The sequence below is a fragment of the Schistocerca piceifrons genome, chromosome 6, assembly GCF_021461385.2.
Source record: "Schistocerca piceifrons isolate TAMUIC-IGC-003096 chromosome 6, iqSchPice1.1, whole genome shotgun sequence".
Taxonomy (NCBI): domain Eukaryota; kingdom Metazoa; phylum Arthropoda; class Insecta; order Orthoptera; family Acrididae; genus Schistocerca; species Schistocerca piceifrons.
Window position 1 is genome coordinate 63,378,073 of NC_060143.1, and position 22,961 is coordinate 63,401,033.

Genomic DNA, 22,961 nt, shown 5'->3' on the forward strand with positions numbered 1-22,961 from the left:
TAACGGCCGCGAAACAAACAAAAGACGGTTTTAGGGCGCTTTCTGTTCTGAACGATCAAGAAAACACTAAGAAATCTAACACGAAAACTACGTAAAGTTTTATCAAGAACTGTTAGTTACTATGCAGAGCAGATAAACACAAATAGAATCCCTTCCTTAGTGGAAGGTCGTAAACAAAATGCAAAATAAACGCTTTATACAAACAGTACTCGCTGCTGCTGGTGCTCTCGCTCTGGCTGTCACAAGACGTTATATCTTTGAAGATGACCCTGTTACCTAGCTGACACTTGTGTGTGTAAGTCCAATCACGAAATTTCTTGTTTAAAAGGATGGAAATTGCTTTTTATCTCAATCAAAGGTGATGCTAAAGCATGTTTCTTTTGATATGAGCCATCTCACTTATTTCAGAGTCTTTGGATTCTGGACGATAAATTACATCTTTGAAGGTCAAATAATTTGGTGTTCTGTATCTGCTAAATACACAATTCAGGCCTGTTACTTTGATCTTCTGTAGAAGAAGTGTTATGGATTTTGATACTGAAAATTGAATACCTCTCTATTAGCCACAATCTCTATGATTTCTTCCTCTTGCATTCTTATTGCAAAATTAAATTGTTTTCCACCTGTATGTAACACAATAACAAAGAGAGCTGTACTTTAATGCCAAAACTGAAGAACAGAGAAGTCAAAAACATCAACAGGAGACCCAAACAGTACTCTCAAAAACTAAGCAACTGAATCTGAGATGCTAGGTGAACTGGGCAAAAATATAGCTGTGTGTCTTAAGAAATTCTCGGTACACACGTATCTGTGTGGTACTGTGCCTGAATGCATTCATAGCACACCGAGTATGAGCACGTAGTGTAAGAAAACACAGCCACAGCATTATGAGAAAGGCAGGCGGATACATGTTGAGATGTCAACGATGCCTGGGAAAGGGTAAGGCTTTCCATCTTACCATGCCCCCAGCAGTCAAAGTAGCATCACACAGCCAGACCTCTTGTGAGCCACATGCTTCCTCTGCAGAAAGCCACTCTTGACACTACTTGCAGCAGCTAGTTAAATAAAGTAAATTTACGTTTATTAAAATGTACAATTTTTATTACTTTGTAAGGGAGACACAATTCAGTGAGAAAAGCCCCTCACTCATACACATATCTAATGTAACTGCCCTTCTCTGAATTCTTGATCATTAATGATTTCACGCGTGACACTTGTCAGTTTACTCCATTACTGGTTCATGCAGCTGCCTTTCAACTGATGCACTGTCCATTATCACTGTGGATTACACTCCTAAGGACCTGAGAAGGAAATATGACATTTTTAAGCTTTTGTGAAGCACAAGTGTTGCAGTTCCAATCCAATAGCGAGAGCCACAGTGTTCTTAACTCAACCTACAGCCTATTGCAAGGGAAATAGATTACTATTTGCTTAAGATTTGCTTATATACATTGCCTGTAAATTACTAGCAGTAGTACTTCAACCTCTATAAACCTATCAATGAGAAACTTAGTATCTACAGTTTATGTCTGGAATTTTCAAATTTGAACAGAGCTGTATGCAGGTTTATGGACTACATTTAATATGTTCTTCCTTTTGTCATGTCATGTGCATTTGCTTGTAATTCTTATCTTCTATGGAACATAATGTAGAAATACTGAAACTCATTCCTTTTACCAGACTTTAACACATTTATTATACATTTGGTACAATTTACACACTTTTCTCAACCAAGGTACAAATAAAAGGACAAATTCAGATCGTTTCACATGTAACACAAAACACAATTGTTCAAACTCTTATTACAAAACGAACTGTAACTGAATACTGTAAATATCTTTTTCACAAAGTGAAATACTTTCATTAACAATAACAAGAGTCATTCGGCACACACATTATTTCATATGCCTTCTTGTTTTTCCACTTGCATGCTAACACTCAGTCTTGCTTACGGGGTTTAGTATTACCACAGAATTTTCTTTCACACACACACACACACACACACACACACACACACACACACACACACACACACACACAAACCTTTTTTCATTTTACAAAGGACATTGTAGCAGTATAAAAACACATAACACAATCATCATAAAAAAATATAGTTGATGAGATGTTTAGTGGGAAACATTTCTCCTGAGGCTTTTGGGCACTTGGCACTCCATAGGGCAGCATGTAGCATTTATTTTAAATCCTAGTCTTCATCACATTGTTTGTACTCTTTCCCTCAATCGGTTAAGTTCTTCAGCAATTGCTGAGGGTAGGTCTTTTCCAACTTGTTCTCTGAAGTATTTTTCAACATCATGAACCTGAAACATCATTCATGCTACATAAAATCTTAACATTACTTATACCAATATTTATAAAAAGAATGTGAATTCAATGAAGTAGATGTGGACAATTATATTTTACTTATAAATTGGGGACAGTGACGAACACTCACAGTCATTTGGAAGCACAGATCCTTTAATTTGGCTAAAGAGGGGTAAAAGTTTATGGAAAATAGACTAAACAGGGGTAAATGGAGAAATACTTGGGAGATACGGTTATGAACATACAACAAGAGGAGAAAAACATTGCTTTTCAATCACAGTATTCTGCTTATTTTAATGTGTATTTGTATGAAAAAATGTTATTGCAGTTGAGTATCATTACCTCTTGAAGCCAAAAGTCCTTTGGAATCCTAAACAGTTCTTCCAGATTGACTTTTTCTGGAAGTCCATCCAATCTGAGTGTTCCACTCTTTGGAATGTAGCCAATAGCTGTTTGCTCAGCAATATCTTCATTCTCAATGCGACGCAGAATCCAGTCAAGTACACGAGAATTTTCCCCAAACCCAGGCCATAGAAATTTGCCCTACAAAAATCCAGAAATATTTATTTTTATAAGTGATATTACATCACAATCTTAATTCAAACATATGAGTATAATATTGAACAAATTTTTTAAAATTTATAAAAGAATTGTGTGCCCCATGTCTGCAAAAAATAAGTGTGTTTCAGTATTAAAACTGGTAAATAAAATGTTTACAAATCCTAAATATCTTTAACTACAAACAGAACTTGTCATCATTTCTGACATACATTATATTTTATTTCTTGTAAAGTTGTGTAGTTTGTTGACTATGGAACAAGATACATTAGCAAAAAACACCATGTTCTTTCTTTTAACTTATTCTTAGTGAACCAACCACAGTAAAAAAAAAAAAAAAAGGCAGGACCTTGCCAAAAAATAATTTAAAACTGTTTCATAAAATTAACTTATGAACCATTCTGTCCAACAGGTCTCCATAATTTATCACAGTGAAATTTGAAAATGAACAATGAACAATGCATTAACAGTAAGTGCAAATAATCAAGAGAATTATTCAAGAGTAATATCATTGATTAATACAATATAAACTGAAGAAATGATACTCACCTCACTGCTTTTCCTAAACCAGTTGACATGAAATATTTTTGGTAACTTAGCACCTTTACGTGCCTCCATGCTCAGCCAGTGTGAGAGGTAGTGCCCAAAGTTGTAGCCAAAGAATGGTCTCATCGCGAAGGGATCATGCATCACAACTTTCCCCTGCAAGAAATGATTGACAGTGTCATTTCCTCTTTAACTGTTGTGTGTAGTTAACTTCACTCACATGGCATAAATTGCCACAAACTGAACATTTTACCATTGCAAATATGTGGAGATCTCCAGCACACTGAAGGTGACATGGGACCACAGCTTTAATGAAAGAAATGTTGGAGCTCTGTTGCAAGTAGCGTTAGGATGTCCCTTATATATTGATGGTGACTAGTTTTGGACTTGCGTCCATTCACATGCCATCCGTCTTCTTAAGTGACTGAGTACAGTTATGTATGCATGTGTGGAACAAGCATAGTAAATAATCAAAATGGCAATACAGATACTTTATCATGTAGGAGACAAGTTACAATGAACAATGTGAAGAGCTCTCTTCATTAGTCACCATGAATAAATAAAGGATACTTCCTAACGCAACATAGGATGGTACTCAACCATATCTTTCATTACAAATATTTGGCTGTTTCACGTCTATTTTGATTACGTGGGTATTGTAAATGAATCACTGCATATGAATCTAAAACAATATGCAACTTAAAAGAATTTATTGCTCTGTGGTGAAGATTAAGTGACATCTTGAGAACATGATTAAAAATTAGTGGATTTTCATTCAATGACTTTTTGCTTTTATGTAATTTGCAGATTTTATTGTTAAGTGGCAGTAATTATTATTTTCAATCACAGACAACCGTTTAGTGTGAAAAAGTTATTCTTTCTTACCACTAAAAGAAGAATGAAGATTTGGTGCAAAAAAAGAAAAAAAAAGTCCAAAATGTGAGACTGAATTATATCTCCAATAAATAAGAAGTAGCTGTGGTACTTTCAGTGAAGAAGATTTTTAAAATGCATTTTGTGAATCACATTAGATAATGAAACTTTATTGTCAAGTTTTTCCAATATTCCCCAAGATATAATTCAAATTGTAAATCAGAACAAAAGCATTACATATGTACCGAGATTATTGTCATATTGAGATGGCATATAAGAATTTAGTACTCTATTGCATAAAATGGCTGCTGAACATACATAACAAGGGCTTACTTTATGTTCAGCTGCTGCTGTAGATTCTGATCTCATAGAAGCACCAACAAATACACCATGTTTCCAGTTAAATGCTTCATACACAAGAGGGACACCCTGAGGCCTGCGCCCTCCAAACAATATGGCATCAATGGGCACTCCAGCTGGATCTTCCCAAGCAGGATCAATGATGGGACACTGGTCTGCTGGTGAGCAAAATCTGCAACAATTGTTAAAAAAAATTTCATTAACTTTCTGATGACTAGGCGACAGCCATTAAAATATAATTATTCTCCGCAAATTCCATAGAGTTCTCATTTAAGTCATTGTATTCATTTGACCTTTCTGCCCATCTGACTATAATTACATATCTTTGAACATCCAGATGCTTTAAATGTAAATGACTACTGTAGATCGCAAGGAGATTTGTTTTAACTCATTTTCTAAAATGTGTCTCTCTTGGTTGGTTGATTTGGGGGAGGGGACCAAACAGTGAGTCATTGGCCCCATGGGGTTAGGGAAGGAAATCAGCCGTGCCCTTCCAAAGGAACCATCCCGGAATTTGCCTGAAGTGATTTTGGGAAATCACAGAAAACCTGAATCAGGATGGTTGGACACAGGTTTAAACGATTGTCCTCCCAAATGTAAGTCCAGTATCCTGACCACTGCACCACTTCACTCTTTGTGTGTCTTATCTGGTCCACACCTTATAACTACCATCTTTGCAATGTGTCTACAGCTCTCTCATTTCTTTTTCTTTTAGCATTTGTAAATGAAAAACGGATTACTGAAGTTTAAGATTCATTACTGATGTATTTTTCTGTCAGTCATCCTTCACTATCTTACTCTGATGCCAAAATGAACTAAATTACCAATTTTGTCTTTTGGAATAAACATTTATTTCATCAGGAATTTATCTGGGCAAGAAAGAGCCACAGGGGCCAGGGGACAGCAACAAGAAAAGCAAAAAAATTAAATAACCTTGCATCAAGAAAGACACAAGCAGTTGTCCAGTAAGAAATGTGTTACCAGTAGATGAATTTGAAGTTGTGGTAATACATATAGTGGTAGGCAGCAGCTGCTGTTTACAATATACAAAAAGCTGTATAATCCAGACAGATATATGCCACACACTAGAACTCCTGCCATCTGTAGTGATCTTACTTTTCACGAAAATAAAAAGGCAAGAAAATGTGTGACAGATATTCATGTGTATGGATCAGTGATTACTTAAGAGTGAACATACACAGATTGCTAAATTTTGGAAGTGGAAGTTCTTTCATTTGGAAAGAGGAATTGAAGCTTTACAAGCACAACTAAATATAATGATATGTATTGTTCTGTTTTGTTATGTTTCTATCGACTTGGGGCCCTGAGTGATTATTTCCTCAGTCAGTTTCCATATTCTGCAGAATGGAAGACCCTGTAGTTGTTTGCCATTTGTCATGCACATTTATTTTAGCTATCATGAAGTAAATAGACGTTTTTCTTCCATAACTCGACATCAGATTCATTCTAGATGTCCTTTTCTTTGCCATATTATTAATTTTATCCCAGAAATGTCTCAGAATAAGCAACCATGTACCGATTCCCTTTCATTCAACACTTTACACAATAATGTGCACTAGTACTTACTGTAGAACGTATGTCATCTTTGCTTCTCTGTTTCACCCAATGTCATTCATATATTAAGAGCTCACAACATAGGACTACTGAAATTATGATGGATAATTTTATGTTTCACTGAGGTAAGCTACACTTTTTTCTGTAACTGGTGCAAAAAAAAATATCTCCAGAAATTATAAGAGAAAAGACTTCAAAAAAATTTTCAGTTACTACAATTAGTAGTCATTGAAATTGCTCTCAATATAAATGCCACCATACCAATTCATTATGACTGATTGCATAGTTCAAGAATCTGTAGGGGATACCCAGCATTTCATGCATAAGACTGTAAACACCTACAGTCATTCCTCCACGCTTAGTAAAGTTTATACCTTGAATTAGGATGCGCAGCAGGCTTTCCACTGTTTTTGTCCCATGGTTTGCCCAACCAGTCAGTGATCTGCATGGTTAGGTCTGTTTCTTTCTCAAGTCCTTCCCAGAATACTCCTCCATCATTAGTGGCAGCAACATTGGTGAAAATGGTGTTTCTGAATATGGTCTTCATTGCATTTGGGTTGGTCTGACTTGATGTTCCTGTTATCAAAAAAGAAGCATTGGTAGTAATAAAAATGTGTTCACTTGGCAAGAATAAGCAATAATAATTGTTTTCTGTGCCACATAAATATATTTTTGCCCCTCTGCTATGTATAACAAATGAGAAATAAAATGTACCTGGAGCAACCCCAAAGAAACCATTTTCTGGATTTATGGCACGAAGCTGCCCATTTTCATCAAATTTCATCCATGCAATGTCATCACCTACACATTCTACTTTGTATCCTGGTAATGTTGGATTCATCATAGCAAGGTTTGTTTTCCCACATGCACTGGGGAAAGCTGCTGCTATGTAACGCTTTTTCCCTGCTGGATTTGTGATACCCAGTATCTGAAATGAGATAGTAGAGTTAAGGGAGAAGCTTTATCCCATCATTTGCCAGAGTCTTTACACCTGGAAAGTATTGTTGACACTTACCAGCATATGCTCTGCAAGCCAACCCTCTCGTTTTGCAATGGTTGATCCAATACGCAAGGCGAAGCACTTCTTGCCCAAAAGAGAATTTCCACCATAACCACTGCCATAAGACACTATCTCATTGTTGTCAGGCCTATGACAAACAAATAAACTGAACATTTGATTTCTGTAAACCCTATTTATGCTTATAAGTAAATAAATAAAATATTTTATTACCATTCTCATGTTTAAATAGTAAATATAGCAATTACTATTTCTGAGAACGGCTTATTGGTCTCCATTTTCACTACATAAATTTATTACACATGCAGTAAACATAATGAATATATCAAATAACTATCCCAGTGATGACCCTCATAAATTTATAAGTGCCTATAATTCAGACAAAAAATTAGTCATTGTGTTTCTATAACTCCATCTCATTTTGTTTAAACTTTTTATTTTCTTCCCTTTTCTTGTTATATTTTTCTATCTAGTGATACTGTAATATTCAAACAGTAAATTTTTAAATAAGCAACAAGAAAAGAAGTTAATCATACCTCTGGAGAATGATTGTTCTTTCTGGATCACATGGCCAGCTAGCATACTCATTTGTTGGTTTTGCTGGGCTGCCAACAGAATGCAAGCATTTTACAAAATCTGCTCCTTCTGCCAAGAGATCCAACACAGGGGTTCCCATTCGCGTCATTATTCTCATTGAGGACACAACATAGGGCGAGTCAGTAACTTCGATACCAATCTTTGACAGAGGGGAACCAATAGGACCCATACTGAAAGGAATGACATACATAGTCCGACCTGCAAAATGAGAAGCATTAGGTTTTAGCATGAAAGCAGATTTGTTAGAACTATCAGCTTTTTAAAGATGCAGCAGAAATATTAGGAATGGGAATAATGATTGGTTTTATAGGTGAGCTCTTGTTTATTTGATCTCAAGACCAATATGACACATTTGTTATATCTACCATGATTGTATGAGAAAGTTCAGTCTAATAATGTACAGTGCATATGTTACAAAGAAAGTTATCTCATAGCAGACAAGGAATTGCAGAAAGTACAATAAAAAAGATATGCACACAAAAGTGTCATATTTAAGTTATATTTGCTGAAGACAATCTTATCTTTATTGTTCACATAATAAATATGAAGAAAAGTAGCGAAGAACCTCCCTGTTCTATAGATAGATAAATATTATGTGGCATAAAAGAAAACTGGTTTTACCAAATTTAATCACAGTTCCATTAGTAATACTTAAAAATGGTACAACTGTGCTGCACATACCTCGCATACAGCCTGGAAATCTTTCACCAATGGCTTCCTCCATCTGGCCTGGTGACATCCAGTTGCCCAAAACTCCTTTTACACCTGGAGCTACATCAGGAATTGTTTCAGATCGGTTGGTTGTGCAGACAAAAGTGCGACTTTCTACCCTGGCAACATCAGCCGGGTTCGTCCTGGCCAGCCAACTGGACAAACAAACATTTTTTAAAGTAAAAATTTACATTTTTGGTTCTGTAAATACAATAGTGACCCTCAAAAAGTCATTGTGAAATAATTTATAACGTAAGGAAACTTTAATCCCAAGTGCATTCCTTTTACTGAAAGCTTTTACTAGTTCCACTCATTGATGGACAATGATGTTAGCAAAGGAAGAAATAGTAAATGTTCTTTTGTTAATCATGCAAAGTTTTGTGACTTTTCCTCCACATTTAGTTTCTATGTGAAGAAAATTTATCTGTAGATATGACTATAAAGTAATGAAACTTGTGGTTGAAACATGAATTGAAAATAGAACATAACAGGTGATTTAGATAAGATATCTGTATGGTGCAAAAAGTGGAAACTGACCCTGAACAAAGAAACGTATGAAGTTATTCACACGAGTACTAAGAGAAATCTGCCTAATTTCCATCATTCAATAAGTCACACTAACCTAAATGCTGTAAATTCAACTAAATACTTAGGGATTACAATTACAAGTAGCCTAAATTGGAATGATCACATAGATAATGTTGTGGGTACAGATGTGGGATCCACATCAGGTGGGACTAACGGACGACATCGAAAAAGTTCAAAGAAGGGCAGCTCATTTTGTATTATCGCGAAATAGGGGAGATAGTGCCACAGACATGATACGTGAATTGGGTGGCAAACATTAAAACAAAGGCGTTTTTCGTTGCTATGAGATCTTCTCATGAAATTTCAATCACCAGTTTTCTCCTACGATCGCAAAAACATTCTATTGGCATCCACCTACATAGGGAGAAATGATCATCATGATAAAATAAGAGAAATCAGGGCTCTCACAGAAAAATTTAAGTGCTCGTTTTTCCCGTGGGCTGTTTGAGAGTGGTATGGTAGAGAGGCAGCTTGAAGGTGGTTCATTGAACCCTCTGCCAGGCACTTTATTGTGTATAGCAGAGTGAACACAGTGATGTAGATGATTCACATTAGAATGTGAAAAATTAAAAAGATCTAAAGAAAAATGCACATCATCTACAGAGTACACTCCAAAATTTAAAAAAAAAAAATGTCTGAGAATCATTCCTGAAGTGACTCAGTTTTTTAATTAAGAACAATGTTGTATTCAGATCTTTGTAAGTAATCAATGCAAAATAAAATGATAAAATATTATTAATTTGATTGAAAACTTCGTGTAAAGCAAAAAATAACACAATGTCAGACATAATTTAACATAAATTTAGAAAAGTTTTAGATTACTTTCTGGACAATGCAAATCGCGAGGGGAATTAAAGTTAATGAAATATTCAATGTATGCGCATTCCATCAAAGAATTCAAGAAATTTCATAGTCACTAAAATGAAAGTTTAATTTAATTCCCTTTGCAGGAAGTTTATGATGTGACAGCATTGTTACTGAGATCTGCAAATACAGATTATTAACACAAGCCAAATTAAAACTTACCAGTTCTCATATTTAGGGAGCTTTTGTATCGTTCCCTGCCTCTGCATTAGGTTGAGGAGTTGCACATTCTCCCTTTCAGAGCCATCACAGATGTGAATGTTCTCTGGTTGACACAGGGACACCGTCTCTTCCAAGTAGGCACGCACCTTTAAAGTTAACGTTTTTTTTTACCTTATGTTACCTGATACATTCAATAAGTCACAGAAATGCAGTTTGCTTGTACAGGCTTGATACTAGCAGGTGGGCAATTTGTGCATTTATACATGCAGCCAAATTCTGACAGCAACCAATGTGTCATATTCTAGGTTTTAAATAGAAACATAAATATTATTTAATATTTTTTTCCATTAGAATCATCAATGCTACAATAGTAAACATGGGGAAGATTTGATATTGCAGTCAGTTACAACTAAACATCAGCATACAATTAATGTAGTTGCAAGCATGTGCAGAATGGCCTCCGTTTGTGTGAAGAGTCACTACACTAAATGTCAGTGTGCTATCTAGCACAGTGTTTATGCTGTCCTACTGTCTGTGGTGCCTAGTTTGGATCTGAAAGCACTGTCCCCTTCCAAACCATACTATTTTTGTCTGCTGCTGTCATAATACGGACAACAATTAGCAATAATAGTATGGACCTGAAAGCAGTACTGCAGCTTGCAAAGGGGTAAGGCACTTTATAGCAGTTGCTGTGTGAAGGCGGAAAAAATTCTCTATAACACATTGCACTTAGATGTTCACTTTGCTAATACTGTGCCGATGTGCATGACTTTGGAAATACTGGGGCAGTGATCATCTTGCATACTGCATACTTTGACTCGACACTGGGTAGCAGACTATATGCACAAACTCATAACCTTTTATTTTGTTGACAATTGTTTTATAGAAGATAGCTTATATAATTTAATGCTCACATATGAAAGCAATATAAGGTCATTAATTTAAAAATAATTAATTTCTATCAATGATTGCAAAAATTCCACTACAGTTGTTTCTTTTAGCTCTGTACAGTCACTTTCAGATACGTATAGCGAAAAATATAATTTAGAGTCTGTGCAGAACACCATAGCCGGTTGATGCACACACGGCAAGGCATGCGTGGGGCCATTCTTGTTTGGTTTCTTCCATTTTATAGTTGTATGTTTTGCTACACTTATCAAAAATTTAAAACCGTATAACTTTGTTTCACAATTTTTTTACTGCAAGTGGGCACATCCCTTTTTTATAATTATGTCTATTCACTTCCAAAGTAGTAATAATGTGCAAAGTCAAAGAGGTACAAACATCTTATCCACATTCTTACTTATTGCTTTTGAAAATAACACCATGACCCCTGTCCCTACAAGCCTTACAGTGATGAAGTATTTTAATGAAGATACTTTGTACCTTTGGCAAGTTACCTTGCAAATTAAAAGAAGTATCTGGGGACATCAGAATTCATGCTATTTATACATAGATTTAAAATGTAAATGTATCAATTTAAGTTATTATTAGAAAGTAGTATTCAAACAAATTCAATATTTCAACAGCTGTTTTACTTTATGTGAAAATGTTTATTTTCTCTTTTGTAGTAGTGTTATGAAAAAAAATGGATGGAATTAAAGCTTGTGTCCACAGGTAGTTAGTTATCTTATCATGGACAACGGACAGGTGAACATGATGATGTCCATGTATCTCTTTGACAGTTTTACGTGCCTGCTACTGTCACTGTTACTTTAATAGATAGTTTGAAACTCTTGTATCTCTCTTCTGGCACTGCGTACCATTTAAAATTCATTTGATTGTCTAGTGGCACACAGTACAATTCATCTTTATATTTATATCATCTCTTGCAATGGACTTTTAGTCAAAAATAAAACCATTCAAAGTGAATTTGAGTACATTTCTTACCTTCGGTGACAGCAGATGCACATCTCCATTTGTCACATTAACACCTCTCAGGTGGTTGAAGAGACCAACATTTGGTTGTGATAGTGTCTTCGCATATCGTGACACAAGGGCAGTACATCTGGAACAGAGTATGGAAGAAATGAACCAAAAAATAATGCAATTTTTTGTGCATATTATAATTCAGTGATGCTTCATTAAATTGTGTGCAGAGCATTTTACATGAAGTCCTTCTTGTCAATGGATCAAACTGAGTTCTAAACTCACTCACAGCTGATACAGAAGAAATTCTGGAATTTTTCAACTTTATTCCCTCGAATATTCAGCTAAAAACTGATTTTATTCAATTTCTTATTGCTTTTGGCAAAACATCAGTACCAGACAACTGCCCAGATATAGAAGTAATTCGCTGTGTCCTGTGTACTAATATGACACCTGGACAAGAACATTAAGAAGAAATTACAAACGCTAACCTCCATAGTTAAACAGTATGTTAGGGCAATAACAAACACAGTAGCATTGTTGAACTTCTGAACTTTTTATTTATTTAACTGATTTATTTCATTTACACAAAAAACTTGTGTGTTTATCTACTTTCTACGTCTGCATGAATCTCTCTGTAATAGGTGCTACAGGTAAGTCCAAAAGCACAGGCTGTGTTTGGCAACACTTAGTGAGGAAGACAGACTTTACCACCTAGCATCACACTTCCCATGACACACTACTGCTGGCTGCAGCTTACTCTCTCCACTCCACACTAACCCAGTTTGGAACTGGTAAATATAAAATGCATGGGCAGTAAACATTTCAGTCTTTCAACAACATTGCTATAAATGTAATTCTTCTGGCTTTCCCTGCATTTTGTTGACATCTTGATGTGACAGGTGTTCTACTGGATATCAGTGTTGTCCGGGTACAATATTTTGACAATATGACTGGTTTTCATCATGCGCTGAGCTGCAGGTAATACCCAATGAAGACGAGCCATGTTGTCTAAATATTGTGCATGGATGACACTTATGTCTGGCAAAACACCTGACATCTCAAGATGTCAAACATCGCAATAATTTGAAAGTTTGTGCCAGACTGGAACACAAATCTGATCCCAAAACTTCTGCCTTTCACAGTCATCCGCTCTACTAACTGAGCTACTCAGGTCTCACATGTGACCTGCCCCCACAGATTTACTTCTGCCAGTATCTCTATGCTATCTTCCAAACTTCACAGAAGTTCTCCTTGTGTGCCTTGTACGACCAGCACTGCTGGAAGAAAGAAATTATGTTGAAATAACCACAGCCCAGGGATTGCTTCCAGAATGAATCTTTCACTCCTCAGCGTAGTGTGTGAATGGCAGAGTTTGGGACTGAGTCATGGTCCAGTGCGCAATCTTTATCTTCCAGGAACTTTTACATCTGTTTTCATTCTGCTGCTAAGTAATATTTCGTTCCAGAAACATTGCACTAGTTCCTTGATTTGACCATTATCTATCATTTAGAAAACAATTGTTACGTGTGTGTGTGTGTGTGTGTGTGCGTGCGCGCGCGCACTCAAAGGCTCAATAGAAACAATCGACTGAGTATACTGATTTAAACAGAGACTATGGTGCAAGGCTATTTTTGTTTGTCTGGAAATAATTCAGTCCTCTTGTCAGTTCTTTACCATTTACCGTTATTACGCATAAGCAAGTTTCAGTTGGAATCTGCAGCCAGCACAAGAATAACGAAGTAGCTTGACTAACTCCACTGTCGCCATTACTGCCGTGCTGAAGAAGGAATTTCTTTCCTTTGAGGCTTTGTACTCTATAATCGAGCCGGTACAAGTAGATCCCTAACTGATAACAACGCTGTTGCCATTACCTGCATAGCGATAATGGTTGCAATACAGTAGCTGTCTATATTCCTGCGACAACACTGTGGCGTTGCCATAGAGATGCAGACTCGACTGTAGGTACAGGAAAGCCCCGTTAAAACCCATAATGATGTTTTAAGCCGATATTTTTCGGTATTTGTTTGGTGTCGGTTACAACAGATATTTTCTTATTTTCACTAATAACCGAGTAAAAAAAACAAAATATCAATTAGCCATAGTAGCAGTGCTAACATTTTTATTTTTTAAACTTGACATTTAAAAAAAAGTAATTTATATTCGTAAAATTTGCATTGACTTGAAATACTGTGTTATTATAGAAAATGGGAAAAGCGATCAGTGCTATTACAATAACAATGCCGACAGAGACGAGCACAAAAAAACGACATAAGAATTGGTAGAACACTGCTGAGACAATACTGTCCATTTTGCCGTGTGTCGTCGCTTAAGGCACGCTTGTACGTGCCGTGTACACGACCTGTGCCCACTTGGTGTCAAGAGTAGTTTCTCCGTGTCTGCGCCGGACATCCGTTGTTTTGCAGAAACGCAGCAATCTTAGTCTGGAAATGTTTTTACGGAATGACGTGGCAGACTACAATGCTTCATTTGCTTTAAAAGACTGGAGATTTGTCTGTCATTTCTACAAAATAATAAAGGAAGGAAATTTGGCAACAGTAGCAAATTTTACAGTTCATTGACAGTATACAATAAAAATAGAAAGTAGCTGATCTGCTACCTGTGTCTACATGGTATGCTTTCATCTGCTTGTAGCCCTCAAATAAGGAGAAATTAACACGAAAAACAGAGTTCTTCAGCCTATTTTCAGCCTTTAGGACTGTCTAATCGTAATGTCTAAATTTTGATACGATCACCGATTGCAATGATTTTTGAGCAGAGGAAAGCATCAGTCATAAAATACAAATGATTCGTCTAGTGTGTTTTGTATGAAATAACAGTAACGTCCATGACTTGCTTGATACAGTGAATATTGCCGCTGATTTTCACATTTCTTTCCTTACAAAAAGTCGTTGGGAAGACTGTTTAACAGCACTTTATCCTGCGAGCTGAAACCGAAACAAAAGAGTTGACAAAGGGAGGGTTATCATCTGAGCACGTAGTAGGCAATTTGAATGTAATTCCAAGGACGAGTTTTCGACACTCGTCTTTGTGAAAATGGCTGGTACTCTACGTAGCTAGAATAGAATGATGTATACATCTTTAACTAGATCCTTTCTTGTTGTAATTGGGGCAAATGATATTTCAATTTAGAGGTGTGGCATTTGAGACCATCCTAAGAAATGGTTAGATTTTTTATATACGTTTGCTTGGCACTAGGCTGCTCGGCGAATCCTGATACATCTCCTCTTAAAAAGATGCAGTATGAATTATACTTTAGCTATCTGCTGATAAGCTAAAACAAAATGCTGTTTGGCTACTGCTCTACATACACTTCCTCTGGACACAAATGTGGGCTTCTTGAATTCTCATGCGCGTGTCGTTATGTTAAAACTGCTGTTAGTACGGTAATTAGCACTTCCGTGACACACTAAGCAGTTTTCCTTGCGCCTTCGTCTCCATTGTTAAATACACTGCGTTCTAAATTAAGATCTTGAGGAGGACGTGAGTGGTCATTCACCTGATTGATGATCCTTCTACGAAGAGGCATCAGCTTTAAGACAGAGGTTACACAGATAACTGAACATTATGAGAGCGACTGGTTTCCAGTACAGTGCCTGAATGTCTGTGTAATATAGTCAATGCGTAAGTTTCAAATACTGGAGGACCTTCTCTCGTCATGCCCCGCACACTGTCAGAAACAGAAAAGAAGTTTAGGGTTCATGGCCGTTTGGGCGAATTGTCAAGAGAGGGCTTACAGTTCTGATTAAGCAAATATAGTGCAGGAAACCTACGATATCTTTTTCGAACGAGTCGCCCTAGCATTCGCTGAAACGAGTCTGTGAAAAATAGCAGAAAAGATATGGATGACTTGACAGAGATTTGAGCATCACTCCTCCAGAATATGAATCTGGAGTGCTAAACCATTACACGGTGTTTTTGCAACAACATAGCAGTAGTTGGAATGTCTTCTTGCAATTTGAGGGAAGATTTGAGTGCAACCCAGTGTCTTGAATGATCGAATCTGGTGATTTTTTGTGGTGTCTTGTTCACTGGTGGAACTAATTCAGAAATGAAAGAAGTTGTTTTTTAGGCAAAGTCAGTCTGGGCACCAGTGATAGATATTACTGAATAAGTATTCGGAGATATAAAAATACCCTCGCTTTATCAGCAGCACACTATTTCTGATATTCTACGCAAACTGCTTCTTTCTGGGAAGGGATGTAGTACGTGCAGGGCCGGACCCTCCCTACCCCTCCCCCAGCCGCCCACCTGTCCCGCCTTTACTCCTCTTACACTTTCACTAGTGTCAGTTTTCGCCACTAATTGTGATACGAACTGTATAGAAATCTTACAGTTGTACGAGTGAAGGGTTGTGTCGCCTGGGCTTTTAAACCGGCCCTGAGTGTATGCATACCACACTAACATGGGAACATTACATCAAAATCTGTTCTCAGCCTCGTAAGTGATGATGGAGTGTGTGTATTAATGTATTTGATTCAAATATGAGACTGCGCTGTGATGCGTCAGCATCTTCCATAATTATGTTCGCCCATCATAGGTGAAGAATAAGGTGGCAGAATATAATACCTTGGGATGGAACTATCGCAACCTAATGTTGATCCTTTCAGCCACCTTCGAGTTGTTAATACGGGAAATGGAAGTGTGCATCTGCTGTCTGGTTTGAACGTTTTACATCTTTGGATGTTCAACGAAAAGAATCAAATTTAATGTAATGTGATATTATAAGTACGAGTATAATTGTAGTTGCGCTTAGGATGAAAATGTAATGTATTAGGGCCTAGTGTAAGGTGGATGCGCAAGTGCTTATACTAAACGTTCCACAAGAAATACTTGTATTGTTGGTCGTATTGTGAGCAGATGTGCACAAAGAAACTGTCTGCACTTTCTTCACTCCACATGCCTGAAGAAGGCGAGACATTAACTGTTGATTCCCGAGCTTCCCAAAAAATCCAAGTGGAGCCGTTTGAGACCTTGTTTCATCACAATAACACGCCTGCTTATAGTTCGACCAATAACACAAGCATTTCTTGTGGAACTTCGAGTGTAGACATCTTACACACGGCCCTATTGATTACATTCCGATCCCGAACGAAAATGAAATCATTTTTATAAGATGCAATATTGTGGTGCCTTCATTACCTCATTTGAGAAAATGTGAAGGTAAATTACATGAAAAGACGAGAGTTTACATTTTTCTTCATATCATTCAGAGTAATCCCCGTAAATAAGATGGGAATGAAGGAAAAGGGGAGGGGGGCGTTGGCCAGGATAAAATAAATTAAGCTTTTCTGAGCATTTATAAATATGCGTAGCTTCAGAGAGGGCCTAGATAAACTGGACGACTAGCGAGTAGGAATGGAATAGCTTCATTGTTAACTCTCCTACTTATAGTGCACCGATGTGTTCACGACGGTTCGTAAAAGATACCCGAGATATAACTGAAGATGGGTTTCACATTCTGCTTGGCAGCCCAAGGAATGCGTGAGACAAGGATATACATGTAATGTACCATACTGAACACGATATAAAATTTCGTAGTTTTCTTTTTGTCTTATGTTGTGTGAGATTTTGCAGAGGGCCGCGCGGGGTAGCCGAGCGGTCTAGGGCGTCTTGTCACGGTCCGCGCGGTTTCCGCCATCGGAGGTTCGAGTCCTCCCTCGGGCATGTGTGTGTGTGTGTGTGTGTGTGTGTGTGTGTGTGTGTGTGTGTGTGTCGTCCTTAGCATAAGTTAGTTTAAGTTAGATTAGGTAGTGCGTAAGCTAGGGACAGATGACCTCAGCAGTTTGGTCCCATAAGACGTTATCACAAATTTCCAATTTGTACATTTCTAAACGTTCATTTGAATATTTTCAGGCAGTAATGACTATTTTTATACATCCATAAACAACTATATTGAGTTGACGCAAAAATTATCAACATTTGGAACCTTTCAAGACAGTTCGAAATACTTGCTAAATGCCGCGGAACTAAAAAGCTTAAAAGGCGGTAATGAGAATTCTTATATTTCGAATTCCACAAACAATCGCTTGTGGTAATTCTGGATGGTTTTACCTCCAAGTGAGCGCGAAAAAGAATAACGCGCAGATTTCTTTTCCTGTGTAATTCTTCCTAATTATGCAGCAGGTTACCTGGTTCTCGCGAAATGATAATGTGAGGCAGCGAAACACAAACATCGAACAGCCACGTAAATAAAGTCACTTGCTTCACTGAGCAGTTCGTTACATCAGCCACATTATCAATATATCGAACATCCACGCGAAAGGGTTACTGGCTAGATACAGATATTCTGATAATGGCTGTGGATTATATGCAGTTCTGTCAATAGTAAGACAGGTAGGTGAAGATTGATGGGAATTCATCGATTGTCATCTGGTTCTGCGCCCTGTACTTTACAATTCTCGCAATGGTTAACATTTCAGTTAGATATCAAAAGAGCCCTTCTACAAACTTTTTTTTTTTTGTACGAGGAATTTTACAGAAACATACGTAGATGAAAGATATATGCTAGTGCGTGACATTTACAACAGTTTGTCTGAACAGTTAATGCTTCAGTGAATCTTGGACAATGGTTTTGCAATAATTTACTCGGGGCTATTTCTCTGGCAGCTCGTAGAATTATTTACTCTCCTGTTGTTTCCACTGAAAAACCGTCTACCAAGCAATGTCAGAGTGATTGTGTCACCGGGCTTTCGTGCAGGAAGCGAATGCTGCAGATCTTTCGTCTGGCCGATTCTCATCTCCTGTTTCCGTGGCTCCTCTAAAAAGCTTCAGGGCAATTTTGGGGTGATTCCTTAAAGTCACGGGTGAGTCCTTCCTTCGTCTCTCTCCACCGAGCTTGTGTTATATTTTCAGTGGCACGTGGATGATCGAAAAATGAACTTCTTCCCATTCGTAATCATTCCTCGTAAGTCTCAATACAGACACAATTCACTCTTCTAGCCTTTCTGGAAAGGGCAGTTCATACGGCCAGGAATCGTCATATAAGGCGCTAGTAAGACCCATTCTGGAATACTGCTTTAGTAATTGGAGTCCTCTTGACATAGACTTGACATCATAAAAAGGAATTCAGATGACGCTGCAGCGCGTGCGAGGTCGCTACAGCCAACATAAAAGTGTAACGTAGATACTCAGATAATTTAAATGAAACCCTCTGGAAGAGGGGTGACCGGTCGGGAAGCATTTGTAAGTTTACGAGGACCGGGGTGCGAAGTAGATCGTGTAACGATTGTATTGCCTCCACCTTGAACCTCGTGTACGGATCATGGGAATGAAAGAGATTTGGAACGGAAGCATACAGGCATCCATTTCTCCGTAGCTTGCAAACTGAGTGGCTAACACATATAAAGTACCGTTCGTCATGTACTGCCTCTCTTCGGTGTTTAGCCGGCCGGTGTGGCCGTGCGGTTCTAGGCGCTTCAGTCTGGAACCGCGTGACCGCTACCGTCGCAGGTTCGAATCCTGCCTCGGGCATGGATGTGTGTGATGTCCTTAGGTTAGTTAGGTTTAAGTAGTTCTAAGTTCTAGGGGACTGATGACCATAGATGTTAAGTCCCATAGTGCTCAGAGCCATTTGAACATTTTTTTTCTTCGGTGTTTACATTGCTCCTTCGTTACGTCTGAACTCGTATCGAACTTTCACACATTGATAACAGTTTTCGGACAATGGAAACCGTCATTCAGAAGACACCTTTCTTCCCGTCATACTCCACGTTCCTAAATATCAAAATTATGATGGCAACACAGTTTATAAGCGCTCCCAGTTTTTCTCAGACAGGCCAGATACAAGAAGATGTCAACGTTTTCCATACTCCCAATCAACTGGCTGCCCGTGGTAAATTTATGCAGACCGTGGATGACAAGCCGCAGCCACTATCACGTCAGCATGGATCCATAACGTCTAGTGATATCGTCATTAACCGCATTTTGACAAGTAACTAATATGAATTCACTTTCACGCTGTTCTGATGTACGTACAAGGCCGACAGCAGACAGAAAAGAGTTTCGGAATTGCACCAATTTTCCCAAGACTAAGACAAAGACAGCAGTCCAAGAGAGGAAGAGAATATCGACTCGTTGGTAAGAAAGACTGAAGCCAGGATTTGTACGTCTTTCTGGAAGTAAATATCTCCGAGTAGGTTCCTCGTATACGTGTCATTCGCGGAAAGAAAAAAGGAAGAGTAACGTATTCTAGAGAGATAAGCCAGCACCTTAGAGTTGGTACTGTTGGAAGCCACTCTCGCTGTTGCGGGAAGTCTGGCTACTTGCTTCTTTTACACTTTTAGCAGCAATGTTCGTGCAGCTACATCATGTTTAAAAGGGTGTTCGTTCGAGTCTCTTAAGAGAATCACAGAAACGTAACTGAGGCTAGGCAGAGTGGCGAGGTTGTAGACGTAGACCGGTTCGCGTTGACCAAGTCCAAGATCAAGATCCAGAGGATAGCACCAACACAATCGATTTCCGACGTCCTACGTCGCTACCCAGAAGCTGGTACACTGCTGAAGATACGTTCATCTTATTCCGAAATAACTGGATCCAAATGTGTACTGCTGTACAATTTCGGGTTCCCGCGATTTAGGAAAATCACTTCAAGTGAATATCGGGATAGTTCCTTTACAAGATCATCCTAGATCTCATTGCCGAACCTTATTCAAATGGGCCAGTCTTTTGTCACCACTGACAATGGGGAAACCTGCCAGTACGTTGTAAAGTGAATGACTACGACGTGAGTCTTGCCATGATCGTCAGTTCATTTCAACCATTTTCCAGCAACTTGCTGCCTATAATTAACTGGACACTGTGTTAAACACAGAAGAAAATACCGTATACACTACTCACTGATCGCGAGGGGCCTTGTCCGCGATGAAGTCTGGCATGGTGGCTGCCGACGGTGGACTGTGGTCCTGTGTCCTGGAGAAGAGGCAGGGATGTCCCTCGAGTTGCTCCTGACTGTAACCGCTTGACGACGTTGCAGTTTTATACGCGGCCGGTGTGGTACTGAGGGGAAAGAGAGGGGGGGGGGGGAGGGCATGGATGGAGGTTTGGGTGGAGGAGGAGAGGGGGGGGGGGCGGAGCGGTAGATGACGTCCGCGTTGAGATAGGCCAGAGGCTCAACGGAGGACCTGTAAACTGACTACTGCCAGCATTTACTGGTTGTCCATTTTTCCCGTGTATCGATTGGAGACTTTGCTCTCACGTGGCCTTCCTCGTACGCTGTTAACTCTTCGGTTACGTGACGTCACTGACAGCGACGAAAGGCGTCTCAGTATTCCACGGCAAGGAAGTTACGTTATTTCCGGTTTACCTCGAAGCCATTTCGTAATCAGTGTCTTATTTTTCTTCAAAGCCCGTTTTGGAAGAGTTTGGTCTGCTACATATAAAGTCAGGTATTCCGTTTTCAAATTCGTATCACCCGTTGATAATGTCCTTCGAGGTATTAAACACAAAAGCATATTGTTTGCTAACCACTTTTTTCACATATTCAGTTTTACATCATGAGATAGATCACATAATGACCCCAAATTCAGTATGCTCGTCCATTTGTAGCTGGAGTCATAGACGGCCAGATCTGGATTTAAATTTCTACCTTATGCTCCTGAGCACTTCATGGAACGACAGCTGATCTTTTCCTCCTTTCTCGCCAGTGTTCTACCAGTGACAAATACACTACTTGTATGCAAGAAACTGAAAATTTGAAGAAGGCAAAAAAGTATAAAAAACAGGTCCCATGCATTTCGAACTCCTTACGGTCAGGAGAACATTTTCTGTTATATACATATTGTGTACAACGCCTCTGGATCTCTCTTTAAACTTTTCTGTGAGTGAAACATGCTGCAAGCGTGTTGAAGTTTGATTTTATTTAAGTTGTGGTGGTATGTGACTATCATGAAGCAATTAACAGGCATGTTGACGAAAACACAAGAAAACAATGGCACTTTTTTCATGAACTCATACTGTCATAACACCGAGCTCTACGTATGTTGATTATGAACAGAGTAACTAAGCTACTTAAGTGCGAGCGTAACAGCGCGTTTACACTGAACACAAAAGCAAATTTAACTTATGCGTGAATTTTACAACGTATTTACAGTGAACAGGCTAGCCAATTTAAGTTGAGGCGTTTGATCAGAAACCCACTTCAAAGGTCACATTCATTGCCGAAGTTTGCCACTGTCTTTCGTTTCCGACAGAGCCGCGCGGGATTAGCTAAGCGGTCTTAGGCACTGCAGTCATGGACTGTGCGGCTGGTCCCGGCGGAGGTTCGAGTCCTCCTTCGGGCATGGGGGTGTGTGCGTTTGTCTTTAGGATAATTTGGGTTAAGTAGTGTGTAAGCTTAGGGACTGATGACCTTAGCAGTTAAGTCCCATAAGATTCACACATTTGAACATTTTTTTTTTTCGACATAATATTTGTTATCAACGAGAACTATTATTTTGCACCAAGCATAGATGTCGGAGCTTGTTATTGCACATAACGCGGCAAAGAGAGACATATACGGCTATCTCAAGAACAGTAATTTACACGAAACTGTTTCTTTTTTTGAATGCATGTGCGCCAAAGAGCAGTGCTGCTTCCGCCTTCCTGAAACCAGATCCGTGTTCTGTTGATCGGAGCATTAGAACTTAACACCATCCTCTAGTATTCGCCTAAATAAGTACGGAATACAACCGCAAATTATACGAGTTCGTTCTTCAAACCTCTTACTTCGTAAAACACGAATCTGAGGAGCCAAAAACGGGAGTACGACGTCAACATGCCATCGAGAACACAACCGCGACAAGCGTACGGAATGAAACGTCCGTGAAGGTACTGGAAGGAATTGATTGGAGAACAACTGATTTGGTATGTCAGGATGGTCGTATGAGGATGTGAAGACCACTATTATCCAATACGGCTC

The 22,961-nt window shown here is 38.5% G+C and overlaps 1 protein-coding gene across 1 annotated transcript in view; it reads right to left on the reverse strand.

Annotated features, from left to right (window-relative positions):
- Window positions 1-1,671: 1,671 nt before the first annotated feature.
- LOC124802605 (phosphoenolpyruvate carboxykinase [GTP]-like) overlaps window positions 1,672-22,961 on the reverse strand; it is a 140,012-nt gene continuing 118,722 nt past the window's right edge. The window contains exons 2-12 of the mRNA XM_047263486.1: window positions 12,065-12,182; window positions 10,175-10,320; window positions 8,531-8,715; window positions 7,789-8,047; window positions 7,250-7,382; window positions 6,949-7,162; window positions 6,609-6,810; window positions 4,633-4,831; window positions 3,430-3,582; window positions 2,665-2,865; window positions 1,672-2,318 (exon numbers count right to left, since the gene is read on the reverse strand). Coding sequence (XP_047119442.1) covers window positions 2,214-2,318; window positions 2,665-2,865; window positions 3,430-3,582; window positions 4,633-4,831; window positions 6,609-6,810; window positions 6,949-7,162; window positions 7,250-7,382; window positions 7,789-8,047; window positions 8,531-8,715; window positions 10,175-10,320; window positions 12,065-12,182 — 1,915 coding nt within the window. The 3' untranslated portion in view covers window positions 1,672-2,213. The remainder of the gene's footprint in view (window positions 2,319-2,664; window positions 2,866-3,429; window positions 3,583-4,632; window positions 4,832-6,608; window positions 6,811-6,948; window positions 7,163-7,249; window positions 7,383-7,788; window positions 8,048-8,530; window positions 8,716-10,174; window positions 10,321-12,064; window positions 12,183-22,961) is intronic.